We start from the raw sequence: 13,510 nt of genomic DNA on the forward strand, positions 1-13,510 counted from the left end.
TACAGCGTCTTCTACTTCGGGGGGGATCTTCCCTTCCTCCCCTATCTCTCGCAGAAGACACATTTGAGCCTTCCAGGCCTCTTCTGTTGGTATTTTCATGATAATCTTTTCATCTGAAAAGGTTAGTTGAGCCTGCAGCTTGCACAGCAAGTCCCTTCCAAACAAGGGCAGGGGACACTCGGGCATATATAGGAACTGGTGATATACTCTCTTTCCTCCCAATTTACACTCCATGGGGGGTACAAAAGGACAATGGGTCCGTTGACCTGTTGCCCCCACTATGGGGATCTTGGTTTTTGACAGGGGTCCTTTAAAATTCGTCACAACTGAATGAGTGGCTCCACTGTCCACTAAAAAATCAATGAGTTCTCCCCCCACTTGCATTCTAACCAGGGGCTCATCAGGGGAGATGGGTATCACTTTGATGTTGGGTCCCCCCCGGTCCCCGTCACTCTTGGTCAGAATCCTCTAGCACCATTACTCTCTCTTCTCCGTCACGTTTCTTCTCCCCCCTTTGGGGGCACTCATTCTTCCAATGCCCCATCTGTTTGCAGATGGCGCACTGGTCAGCTCCCAGTCTGGGGCCTTGTCCACGTCCTCCCGGGGCATAACCGGCGCCTCCCCTCCCCCTACCTCCTCTATTTCCTCTCCCACGTCCTCTTCCCCTCTGGTCTACAATTGCTGCCGCCAATAACGACGCCTGCGCCTTCATTCTTTTATCTTCCCTTTTCTCTTTAACCTGATCTCTGTTTGAGTACACCCTATAGGCGATCTCAGTAACTTGGCTGATACCCATTCCGGCGGCCCCCTCTGCTTTTTGCAACTTTTTCCGGATATCTGGGGCCGACTGTCCTATAAACAGCATATTAAACATCTTGGCATTTTCTGGCAATTCCGGATCCAAATCTGTCCACTGCTTCGCCGCCTCACACAACCTCCCATAGAAGCTAGACGGGTCTTCCTCTGGACCCTGCCGCACCTCATACAATTTAGACAATTTTTTTTGCTTAGGAATGGCCTTCCGAAGGGCTGCCAATACTAGTTCTTGATACTGTTCCAGGCTCCGCAGTTCCCCTCGGGCATTGGGGTCCCAACCCGGGTTTGTCTTGGGGCAGAGTTCATCTACAACGCCGTTCGGGTGGCGCTGTTGAGCCACCTCACGCGCCTTTTCTAAAACCAACCTCTTTTCTTCCGGAGTTAGAAGGGCGGCTAGTAAAGCCTGAATGTCCTGCCAATTTGGCTGGTGGGTAAGAAAAATGGTGGTAAACAGCTGCACCATTGCCTCGGGGTTCTGGCGGTACGGGCCTGTTGACTGTTTCCAGTTGATCAGGTCAGCTGTACTGAACGGCACGTGCACAAAAACGGGCCTACCCTCGGGGCCCACTGCCTGACGCAAAGGAGCCTGAATTACTAGTTTGGCCGATCTTAAGCGGTCTGCTATTGGACTGAATGTCTCACTGCCCATAGCCCCTCCTACTGCCAAATTTCTTCTGCCTGCATCTGCCGAACCCAGGGACGGCACCCCAGGGCTACTGGGGGTAGTGGTAGACGACGAGCTAGGTGAGCCGGTCAAGAGCCCATGACTGGCGACTGCGGGTGCTGTGGAAGCCCCCTGTGGCGACGCATGGGGCGCAGAAGGTAGCTGGGGAGCCGTGGGAGCAACCAGCAGCTGCGTATCCTCCTCCGGCTCCTCCGGACCCATGGCCTCAATTTTTCACAAAGCCATTATCCCACTTCCGCCAGATATCCCACAAGACCTCTGAGTAGTCCTATCTCCATACAAAGACATATATGCATCCACATAAAGCATTTCATCCCATTTCCCCTGGCGCCGACAAAACAATTGCAATTGCAAAACAGTATTATAGTCTAAAGACCCATTCTCTGGCCAGATTACACCATCCTTGAGTTTGTACTGTGGCCACCATTTATTGCAATATCAAATCATCCTCTCTTTCGTCATTGGGTCCCCTCCAAACTTTGACCAATTTTTCAAAATACACCCCAGGGGGCTGCAGGGCGGAATCTTGGACTGGTTACTCCCCATTTATTAAACAATGGACGGCGACCACTGCTCAGCCTCAGAACCAAACTGATTAAAGGGAGTTCACGGGACTGCCACCCGATCTCACTCTCCTAGGGCATCTACGCGGTCGGAACTTTTAAAGCCGCCTCTTTTACCCAACCTATCCGTAAATCAAAAGAGACACTCACCAGTCCATTGAGACCTCCCTCGTCCCATCAGATTAAGTTGGTCTTCCGACCATTGCGCCGTTGTACCCCTCCATGGCTCCGTCAAACAACCAGGAGACGGTCAGACCTCCGACGAAAAAGGCCGGTGGCGCCTGGCCCTCGCGCCGTCCACAGCTGTTGCCGGAGCCGAGGAGGTGGACCGGGCAAGGCGGTCAATAGGGTCCCACCAGAGTCGCCAAATTATTGTCCCCAATGGACAGTGTGAGTTTGTGCCCGGTGCGCTATTGCCAATGAACACACAGGGGTGGAGGATCCAACTTAATCTTTATTGGTTCAAGTCTGCGCAGAGAGGGGTGCTTGGCAATCGTTTGCAAAGCAAGCACACCCGGTTTCCACCTTTGGGTACCTTTTATACATATGTTTGCAAGTGTATCGCTCAGTGATTGGTTACAAGCCACTGACATAAGACGTTCTCTACTGAGCATGTCTCTATACCTATGTTTTAGCCATGTATTTCATTTACATACATATATGTTTCACTAACATACTTTTGCTCTGCCCAGGGGTGTGATTTTTAGCATTATAATGAGACCTTTTTCTGAACTTCTTGCTATCTTATAGGTGTCAGGGAGACATTATGCTGCTGGTGTTAGGGAGGCATTCCATGAATCCTCCGCATCCCACACGCTGTGCTCTGCAAGCATCTCTTAACACACATATACCACACCCCTCCCAGCATCTGCAAGTTGCCTTAAGTATTCGGTCAGATATAGTTTGCAAAAGCTAGATATACCAATAAAAAGAATACATAAAAAGATTACATCGGGGTGGTAGCTGGCCTGGCATTTCCTGGGGGCTCTCGCGCTACCAGGAGCCCCACCAGGCCACCCATCCCTGGCAGGGTGCAGTTTTAGGTTGTGCCCAGGACCAAGAGCCTCCTATCCATCCCCATAAGCTCCTGCCCTTACCTCCAGGCTGTTCCTAATGCAGCTCAGCTAGGTGATGTTTCTGCCTGCCCTGGCAGCAGGGGACTGCAGCCTTTATATACTAGGGCCTCAAAATGGCTGCTGCCATCAGGCAACTGCTAGATGCCTGACCCAGCCCTTAAAGTGGCAGGCACCAACAGTGCCCTGCCACAAGTAGGTATAGTTAGACAGCATTCAAATGAGTTACCTTAAGAAAATATTTATTATCTAAGAGGCTCTGGTCTCAGTCCAACTTCCTTTTGTTTATTATGTTTTCATGGGGGGGGGGGGGTTTCTGTAATAATAATTATATAGAAGTTAAATTATTTTTAGAAATCCCTGTAAACTAGATGAAGTTTACTTGTTTGGTTGATCTTCTGATAATTAGAATCATAGAAAATTAGGGTCAGAAGGGACCTCAGGAGGTCATCTATTCCAACCCCCCTATTCAAAGCAGGCCCATCCCCAGCTATATCATCCCAGCCAAGGCTTTGTCTAACCAAGTTTTAAAAACCTCCATGGATGAAGATTCCACAACCTCTCTGGGTAACCTGTTTCAGTGCTTCACTACCCTCCTCACAAGAAAGTTTTCCTTAAAAGCTAAGCTAAACTGCCCTTGCTGCAACTTGAGGCCATTGCTCCTTATTCTGTCATCTGCCAACACTGAGAACAATGTACCTCCATCCTCTCTGGAACCACCCTTCAGGTAGTTGGAAGTTATGCAAATTAAATATTTCATGGAACTTGTTTTATAGAGCTTAAAAACAGTAGCATAAGGACAGGTAGCACTCCTTTTTGGAACAACATCCTATGGTTGAAGAAGCCAAAGCCCTGCTGGCGACACCATCTGTGCAGCCATTCATTGCTCTGCAGGAGGAGTCCACTCCTGCCTGGGTCCTTTCCCTTGACTAGAAGGACTGAGGAGAACACCACCCGAGCCCCTGTCCCTTTCACCCTTGCACCCAGAGCCCTGTAGTCACTTTTGATCTGCTCAGGGTCACGCCTGGCAATTTAATTGGTGCCCTCATGCATGAGCGGCATAGGGTAGTAGTCAGTTGGTTGGATGAATCTTGGCAATCCTTCCATGACATCTTGGATCCAGGCTCTGGGCATGCAGCATACTTCCCAAGACGACAGGCCAGGCCTGCAGATGGATCCCTCTGTCCCCTGCAGAAGGGAGTCTGCAACCACCACCACCCATCATTTCCTCTTGATGGCAACGGTCTCAATCCTTTCAACCTCGGGAAAGCCTGGCCTGGCCTGTTCTACCAACAGAACATTGCTTCTCCTTTTCTGTCACTAGAGCTCTATATCTGTTCTCTAGGCAAACCACTGAAGGTGGTAATGAAGACTTCTGCTTACTGCCAGAACTTACAAGCTTCCAACTTCCACCTTCTTTGGAGTTCATGTCCTCTTCCTTCTCTAGCGCTTGCTCTGGCAGTCCTTCCTCTGCAGTCCTAGAGGTCTCCTCCAACCTTAAATCAATGAAGTCCTTATGGCAGAGGATGCTTCAGAGCCTTACCACCTCCTCCTGTAGCTCTCTTGCCTGCTTGAGAGTGTGCTACAACCAGGAGGCACTGTTCATATCACAGGCACTCCTCCATCTACCTGTCACTGGAAGGAACCTGCAAGCTGCAGTCTCCACAGCTCCAAACCAGGACCTGGGTGGAAGCCTTGATAATGAGCGGTTCTACCTGGGCAGACACCTTACAGGTACAAGCAGAGGAAGACCTCAAAGTAGCTGTGGCTCTGGCATTGCAGTTTCCTCCAGCCATTTATCTGGGTCTCTTAATCCACCACCTCTACTCCTTGTCCCTCTTTTCAAGCAGGTCTTCCCTAGCAAAATTCCCTGTAAGCTGACTTGTTCACTGCTTCTTGGTTCTGAAAGATTCCCTTTTTCCTGCTAACCTGCTTCCTCTCATCAAGCTTCCCATGTAGGAAGGTGAGAGATAATTTCCAGGCAAACTTGTGGATTTCTAAAAGTCATTAGTGGGATGTGTTTCTTTTTTATCTCCTTTTGACATTTTTAGTGCTCTACTTATTGTAAACCGCCCTGAGCCTTTGTTGGAAAGCGTGGCATATACATGGCATAAATAAATAATAACAATACACTCCAGTTTTCATAAAAAAACAGTCCAATTCTACTCTTTTATCTTTGTGCAACCCCACTGGCTTCAGTGTAGCAATTCCAGGATCATAGAGCAGAATATGACTCAGTTACTAGCTATACACAAATAAAAGAAAATGATTTAAACTCCATGAACCTCAAAGTATAATATTATTCATGTATATATAATTCATCCATAGTTTCAAGAAGGCCTGCCCACATTTGAAGTACAGTATGCATTGAAACAGATGGCTTATGACCAAAGTGCAGAACTGTTTATTTTTACTTTCATGAAGATAATTACCATGCTAATAGAATGGCCTACTTAGTCACTTTGTAGAAAGGTCAAGACTGTTTGGATCCCGTGTTGTTTTATATGCTGTTTTTTAATTTGCCTGAAATTTATGATTAACATAAACATTTTTCTTACCTTAGTGTTATGCTTTTAGAGCCTTGAGGTTTCTCTTCAGTATGGAAAGAAACAGACATCTTTTTAAAAGGTATGGAAATGAAATATTTCGTGGAATTTGTTTTATAGAGCTTACAAACAGTAGCATAAGGACAGGTGGGTGAGCAGGGCATAAGGTCTAGGTGATGCTTAATGGCAGAGAGGAGGGGAGATGCCAGAGTGACTTTAAGTAGTGTTTACCTATGCATTTGATGCATCATATAAACAAAATTTTACAGCTATATACCCTTTCATTTTACTTTTGTTTTAATAAATCAGACCTAGCCAGCTTTCGTTGGTCTGCTAGGGGTCCAGTTTAAAAAATTTGTCGAGGGTATTGGCTAGACAGATAAGAAGTTGTGACTGACTCTTCTCCATCCTTCTTTTTTCAACACACTTTTTCTTCATTTCCATCCTTGCCATTCCTTATCCTGTCCTTATCTGTTTAAAAAGACAGACAAACATCAACCAAAAAAACAACCAACAATGCTTAGCCTAATTTTCACTGTGTTCATTGATTTGTATGTTGTATTCCTGCCTCCCATCCTCAGGGGCCTGGCAGATATTACATTTATCACATGATATGGCCATTCTATGATGTAATAAAATGGCAAGCAAACAATAAAGATGTTCCACAGCCACCCCTTGCCTGATTCTTACAGTCAGCCAATCATCCAGATTGATCAAAGGGAGCCCTAATCCCCCTAGCACCACTTGGGGTGGCGAGGAACAATGGTAATAAGCTGATGGAGAATAGGTTTAGGTTAGAGATCAGGAGGCAATATTTTACAGTTAGGGTGGTCAGAACCTGGAACCAACTTTCTAGGGAAGTGGTCCTCGCCCCTACCTTGGGTAAATTCAAAAAGAGATGAACACCTGTCTGGGGTCTTGTGAACCCAGTATTCATTCCTGCCTGTGGCAGGGGGTCAGGCTAGATGATCTGTTCAGGTCCCTCCTGACCCTAGCTACTATGAAACTATAAGCCCTGATATCTGGGATGCTGCTGCCTTGTCTGCTGAAAGGGGTACTGGGCTGCCTGTCAAGTTGCTGACATGCTGGGAGCTTGACACGCATAGCTGGGGATTGGGTAGTTTACCTAGCCTGGCATACATGTCAAGCATGGCAAGATGTATGATTTTTGGGATTGGGTATTGGTTAAAAATAATTTATTACATTATTTAGGAATAAGCAATAGCAGCAAATAATTATAAACTATGAATAATTTAATTTTAAAATTATTTAAAAATCTCCCTTGTGGACACAATATTCTGTTATAAACCTCAGTTTAAAAAATATACAACTATTAAATCTTCATAGACTCTTCCCTACTGATTTGTTTGAGATCTTCATTGATATTGGACATTACGTTCGCGATATCAGTGCTTATGAAGAGCTAGTATCAAAGCTCAATTCATTACTGGTAAGTACAATCACAATTTTTTCATAAAGTTAAGAAATGCCTACTCTTTGCAATGTACACACATGTAGATAGTTAAAATATTGCATTTGTGTTTTTTTAATTTAAAACCAGGAGGAGGAATTGAAGCAAATTGCTGAAAGTATTGAAAGCATTAATCAGAACAAAGCACCTACAAAATACATAGGCAATTATGCAATTTTAGATCATCTTGGCAGTGGAGCTTTTGGAAGTGTTTATAAGGTAAACTTAGCCTTTTGATTAAAAAAAAAAAAGATTTTCTATTTACAGGTGGTGGTGTTTTTTGCTTCCATTATAAGCATTAGTATTCTTGCTGGACACTATTTGTATGTGTAAAAAGGACCAATACATTTCTCAGGTCTTCATTGCTGCATTTTTCCTTTGCATTACTTCTCACAGTTAGCAGTTCTGCCTGCTACAAAATGTGAGAAATCTATATAAAGCTCAGGGATTCGTAGCCCTGTTTTTGCAAAGCCTCACAGAGAGCGTCTCTGATGTTCCTTAAAACATCTAGGCAAGCCCTGAAGGATACTGCCATCTCTACCACAGGGTCCACCACTTTTTGATCACACAGTAAAAAGAGATACGGATCTAATTTATGTAATGGAACCAAAACATGTCTCCTTATATAATAACTTCATATCCACAGTTATTTTTTTTTTGCCTTTGTTGTTTGATTTTTACAGTTTTACCCTTCTCCTTAGGTTAGAAAACATAGTGGCCAAAATCTTCTAGCAATGAAAGAAGTCAATTTACATAACCCAGCATTTGGAAAGGATAAAAAAGACAGAGAGAGCAGTGTAAAGAACATTGTCTCTGAATTAACCATCATTAGAGAACAGGTGAGTCTCATAAATCCTACCTTCATGTGGGGATGTCCTCTAAAAATTTCTCACCAGCACTAAAAATAGCTCATCTGAATTGTTTTCTGTACTGGGAGCACTACTGGTTGTTACTGGTAGTATTTTTGTTTTGTAAAAAACACCAGCAGTCTAAATATTCTGACAGCTTCTATCATGCAGCTCAGCCTATATTACCAGCAGCATAAATAGGGATTAGATCTTAGTCAGAAAAAGTTCTTCCTTGTTATTAAAATTATGTACATGTCCCCATCTTAGTTGTAATTTTGAAATTAAAAATCTGATTCACTGTTGGCTTTTCTCTTTGAACCAGTGGAATAAAGTGCAGGCTTGGTCTTAACCTTCTTTTCCAGTTTGGAACCATGTTGTTCATTCACTCTGTTCCTGGTAGCTCTAAGGAGAGAAAATATACTGGTGACAGTCATATTCGCAAAACACCTTCTCCCATAATGCAGCTTCAGAAGAAAGCATAAAAATAGCTCAGCCTTTTCTCTGTACACTCCTAGAGTTCACAGCCTGTGTTTTTAGGAAGTCCTTTTACTCTCAGTACAGACAGAAAAGAGAAATCTTTTTGCTTTGACTCTGCAAAGGTGCTTAAGACTAGAGAACAATCTACTCCTAAATATTTATTAAATTGAAGTAGTTGTAATCAGTATGAACACAGTAATTTTTTAATGCAAAGTCATTTTTGAAACTTTAAAAAATATTTACTCTTCATACCTTGGTATCTGCCCCAATTTATAGATCAGTGTATAAAAATGTGCTCTCTGTCTGACACTAATTCTAAATTATTTTTCTTATTGTAGCTTTATCATCCCAATGTTGTACGATATTACAGAACTTTCCTAGAAAGTAAGTATGTCTTAGTAGGCTACCATGTTGTATATAATGAAAGAATTGTAACATATACATGTCTCAAAACAGTAGGGTATATCTAACTCAAACAGTAGACACTATCTCTTAGGGATAGTGCTATGGTTCTGATAGCCTTAGACTGCTTTAAGAACTGAAATAATTAGATTATTATTTACATTTATTGCTATAGCAATAGTACCACAGTCTGCACGGCATTGTCCAAACACAGAAACATTATCCAAACATGTTTGAAACTTAATATGAATAGTAAATGGGCCATAATTTGTTAATTTCATGGGTTTTCCCCATATGTATAACTGATCTTTAATCTAACAGTTGGCTAGATTAATTTCTTGTAGTTGTAGAAAGCATGGCTCTTTAGAAGGATTTGAATAATAAGCAAGAATTATAATATAAAATCTATTTGCTCACACAAATACGTTAGTAGAGTACTCAAATAGCAATTGAATTTGTATATTTAGAATAAAATAATGTTCTGTATTCAGATATCTTCTATATAATATTCTTTTGCTATTGCCCTTTTACTTTGTTGTGCATAGATGACAGGTTGTACATAGTAATGGAGCTCATAGAGGGGGTACCACTAGGAGAACACTTTCATTCTTTGAAGGAGAAGCAGCAGCAGTTCACAGAAGAGAGAATATGGAATATATTTATACAAGTAAGGATCTACATTTTGTTTTATGACCTTCCTTTATGTAATTTGTAGAAGAGCTTATATATGTTAGGCTACTAACTTGACAAAATAATCCTCACTGTGCTGAAACAGTACTGTCATATGAATGCTATTGTGAGTGACTTTGAGTAGTTGCTAAAGTTCCTAATGTGCTTTCCTTGTTTGATGTTTGTTTTAAAGCTGTGTTTAGCTCTTCGTTATTTGCACAAAGAAAAGAGGATTGTCCATAGAGATCTCACTCCAAACAACATCATGCTGGGGGACAAAGACAAAGTAACAATTAGTAAGTAGATTTTTTACAAACACTGAGTTTTAGCCCAATGTACTTCGGTCACCACACTTCAAAACCAGTGGACTTTTAGTGAATGAATTCAGAAGCATACAGTAGTGTAAACCAGTTAGTAAGGTTACCAATTATCAGTTATTACTAACAGATTTCATCAGCTGTGACTATATTACACATGTATATACTTGATATTGCTGACCAGACAATGCAGCCTTTATTAAAAAAATACTTAGGATGATGATACTTCATGGCCTGCTCCCACTGAAGTTAACAAGAATAGGAAGATAGACAATCACTTCAGGTACATGTACCAAGGTGCCAGAAAACATACAAAACTAACGTTCTATTCCATGGGTCTCATGCAATTGTAAATTACCCATCAATTAGCTTTCTTCAAACCACATTCTCTTATTTCACTTGTAGGAACATTCAGGAGTCTTTTCTGGTCAGTCTGTCATACAGTTTTCCTGTATGACATGCACTCACACTTAGAGACTTTACTTTTAGTGCTCAGATGCAATCCTTGGCACCGGGTACTGCAGTACTTCTTCTGAATGTGGTTACAGCCTGTGTAAAGCACTAGATTTTAAGGCATCCCATTAAGCAAGAGGAAAGAGTCACAAATTGGAACACATAAGGAACTAGGACTGGTTGCCAGAAAAGATGGGTGCCGATGAACACCAGGAAAGGAAAGGACTACATCCTTTCTCTAGTTAACAGTACAATTATCCTGCAATACCCTCTTGTGATGAGAACTCCTCATCTCATCCCAGTTCTTTTAACCAAAGGTTTCAGGATCTACTTGCACCCAGAACTCCCATTTTTTGTCTTAGTGCTCACTCTTGGGAGTGATGTTGATACCTAAATAATGCCCTATAATGCTATATATACTGGATACCCATGTTTCCCATCACCCAAAAATGGAGGCAGGAGAAACAAGCACAGTTTCAGAATTGGACTTGAAAGCAAAATTTGAGCACACAAAAATATTTCAAAGAACTACAAGGTTTTAATTCCAATGACTGAATTAATGCAATGTGGAATATTCAGATAGGTTACCAATGCAGTTCGGAGACTGTAACTATAAGCCCGTGATAGTCAAAATTGGTCTCGTTCACTGATTAAGTTGCTGAAACAATGACAGAATTTGAGCAATGGAAAATAGCTACTTGCTTTAAAAAAGCTACCTGCACATACAAATACAGCATTCTACTCTGAGATTAAAACGTTGTAATAACATTTAAGTTATGGGTATATGAACAATTTACAGTGGGGCAAAATGGAGCTGTTTTTTATTGCACAGCAGTCACTCCACAGTAACTGCCTATGCACACATTTTTATCTCCCGCCAAGTGGAATTTAAATGCCAATAGCTTAGTCCTCAATAAAAGAGCAATAAATGACCATGTTTTAGCTTCCAGTGACTACAAGTGAAAAGTGTATACTGGCAGTTACCTCAGAACATCTGCTGCATGGAAAAGCCCAGCCCTTTTTTGTGTCCCATGGTAAACTGTTTGTATTTTCATATTGTCAATGTCAGTTATATAAACTAACTAATTTGTGTACCATTTGATTTAATGATTACATCTAATATGCTAAAATGATTGACCTTTAATAATCATATCATATCAGAAGTTTTGACTGGGATTGACCACTGAATTATGAAAAATACACATTCATAAAAAAAAATTCTAACAAAAATCCTGAGTATAGCCAGAGGGCGTAACAACAAACTACCACTGAGGGGCACTCTTGCCTTGATCTTGCTGCTTTGCCTAGCTACCTTTTTACTTACAGAAGTGCAGAATAATTTTCAAACACGTTCCCCAAATGGTACTAGAAAAGCATTTAAATTTGTGTCACAAATTTACAGATATATGAAAAAACAGGGATATGGAAATCTACTTAAGGCTGTGTTTTGTGCTCTTGCAAGAGACTCTTGCAGCATTTGAACACTGTTTTAGTCTACCTAGTCCAGAAAATAATAATATGTATTCATACACGTGTGGTGGAGGAGGGGAAACTGAAGGGCTTTTCTCCATTATTTCTCAGTGTCACCATAACTTATTTCATGACCCTAATAGTCCTCTTAATAATAGTGAAAATGTTCTCTATCAGTAAATTGTTATGGAATCCCACATAATCCTTACAGCCCATACATATCAAGGACTGGATTACTTAATAGTTTTCATAGAGACAGGATATTAGATATTTGTGGAAGAGGTTGATTATTTACTTGACAAATTGAAAAGGATCCCTGTACAGTGAGATATGTAAGGTCTAACATACGTGAATATTCATGTACAAGCTCTGGAAGTTCTTAAAACCTCATTCTGCAACATGTTTAACACAGGGACAGATTTTATGAATCCAAACCTAAATAAAATAAAATAAAACAATTCTGTTCCACATGCCTAATCACCAGGGATCCTAGTTTTCTCTGTTTAAAAATCCCAAGTTCTTTGATAAAAAACCTCAAATTCTCTGATTTAAAAAACCAACATTTTTCCATTTTTAAAATGAAACACAACTGTATATATAGCTGTCAGTTGAACACAATTTTTTATATATTTACAATTTTGAATCAGTTTGGAAGCCTAACCGTGCCTCAATCATTATAATAAAATAAATTCTAAATACCTATATATTTTGGCATTTGAATTTGTTTTTTTATCATGGAAAATCAGAACTCCCCCTGGACCCACATCCTGGTAAGTGAAGGGGGCAACTGCAGCTGCCCCCCTCCCCCTGCTGCTTTGTGACTCTGAGCAGCCAGTGCCCTGCCCCTGCTGTTGCCCCTTACTCCCAAACAGCGCCCTCAGCCCTGCCGGTGCTCCTCACTCCTGAACCACAGCTCCCTGGCCCTGCTAGTGTCCCTCAGTCTTGACCCACAGCCTCCTGGCCCTGCTGGTGCCCCTCACTCCCAACCCACAGTCCCCCTGGCTCTTCCGGTGCCCCTCACTCCTGACCCACAGGCCCCTGGCTTCACTGGTGCCCCTCACTACTGACCCACAGCCCCCTGGCCCTGCCAGTGCCTCTCACTCCCAACCTACTACCCCCGGCTCCCAGGACACTGTCCCCCTGTGTGTGAGAATGGGGGTGTGTGTGTGGAAAATGGGGTGTGTGGGAGGAAGGGGGGTGTGGGCACAGGTGATGCAGCATGGGGTGGAGGGAGCACAGGCTATAAGTTGGGTGCATGTGGGGGGCACATGCCCCTCCCCCCCGATTTCTGCACCCATAACTGGGTGCAGGCCTTTAGCCAGGCTGAACCAACTCTGGGCAGGAGCTGCCTTTGGAGCCCAGTGGGCGAGACCCAGCACAGAAAGGAGCGTCGTGCCACCATGGCTGCCAAGGTGAGGTGCCCCCTGCCCATCAATCAGTGAGGAATACAACTCTGTGTTGTTGCCAGTGCTATGCCTCACTTTGGCAGCCATGGCAGCACAACACTCCCTCCCGTGCCAGGTCCTCCTTGCTGGGCCATGGAGGTGGTACCTGCCCAGAATTGGTCCAGTCTGGCTGCGGCCCTACACCCTGCTGTGGGTCCAGAAATCTGGGGAAGCATGGCCCCCCACCGCTCCCCCACCTCTCCCATCCACTGCCTGTGCCCCCCACCCTCCCACTGCATTACATGTGCTCCCACAGCCCCACAGCCATGTCACCT

At 43.0% G+C, this 13,510-nt stretch overlaps 1 protein-coding gene across 2 annotated transcripts in view; it reads left to right on the forward strand.

The window, feature by feature from the left end:
- NEK10 (NIMA related kinase 10) overlaps nucleotides 1-13,510 on the forward strand; it is a 201,407-nt gene that overhangs the window by 56,284 nt on the left and 131,613 nt on the right. For both annotated transcript variants that reach the window (XM_014603021.3, XM_059728843.1), the window contains exons 16-22: nucleotides 5,701-5,765; nucleotides 7,031-7,133; nucleotides 7,245-7,373; nucleotides 7,856-7,993; nucleotides 8,818-8,863; nucleotides 9,427-9,548; nucleotides 9,744-9,846. In XM_014603021.3, coding sequence (XP_014458507.2) covers nucleotides 5,701-5,765; nucleotides 7,031-7,133; nucleotides 7,245-7,373; nucleotides 7,856-7,993; nucleotides 8,818-8,863; nucleotides 9,427-9,548; nucleotides 9,744-9,846 — 706 coding nt within the window. The remainder of the gene's footprint in view (nucleotides 1-5,700; nucleotides 5,766-7,030; nucleotides 7,134-7,244; nucleotides 7,374-7,855; nucleotides 7,994-8,817; nucleotides 8,864-9,426; nucleotides 9,549-9,743; nucleotides 9,847-13,510) is intronic.

The sequence above is a fragment of the Alligator mississippiensis genome, chromosome 5, assembly GCF_030867095.1.
Source record: "Alligator mississippiensis isolate rAllMis1 chromosome 5, rAllMis1, whole genome shotgun sequence".
NCBI lineage: Eukaryota > Metazoa > Chordata > Crocodylia > Alligatoridae > Alligator > Alligator mississippiensis.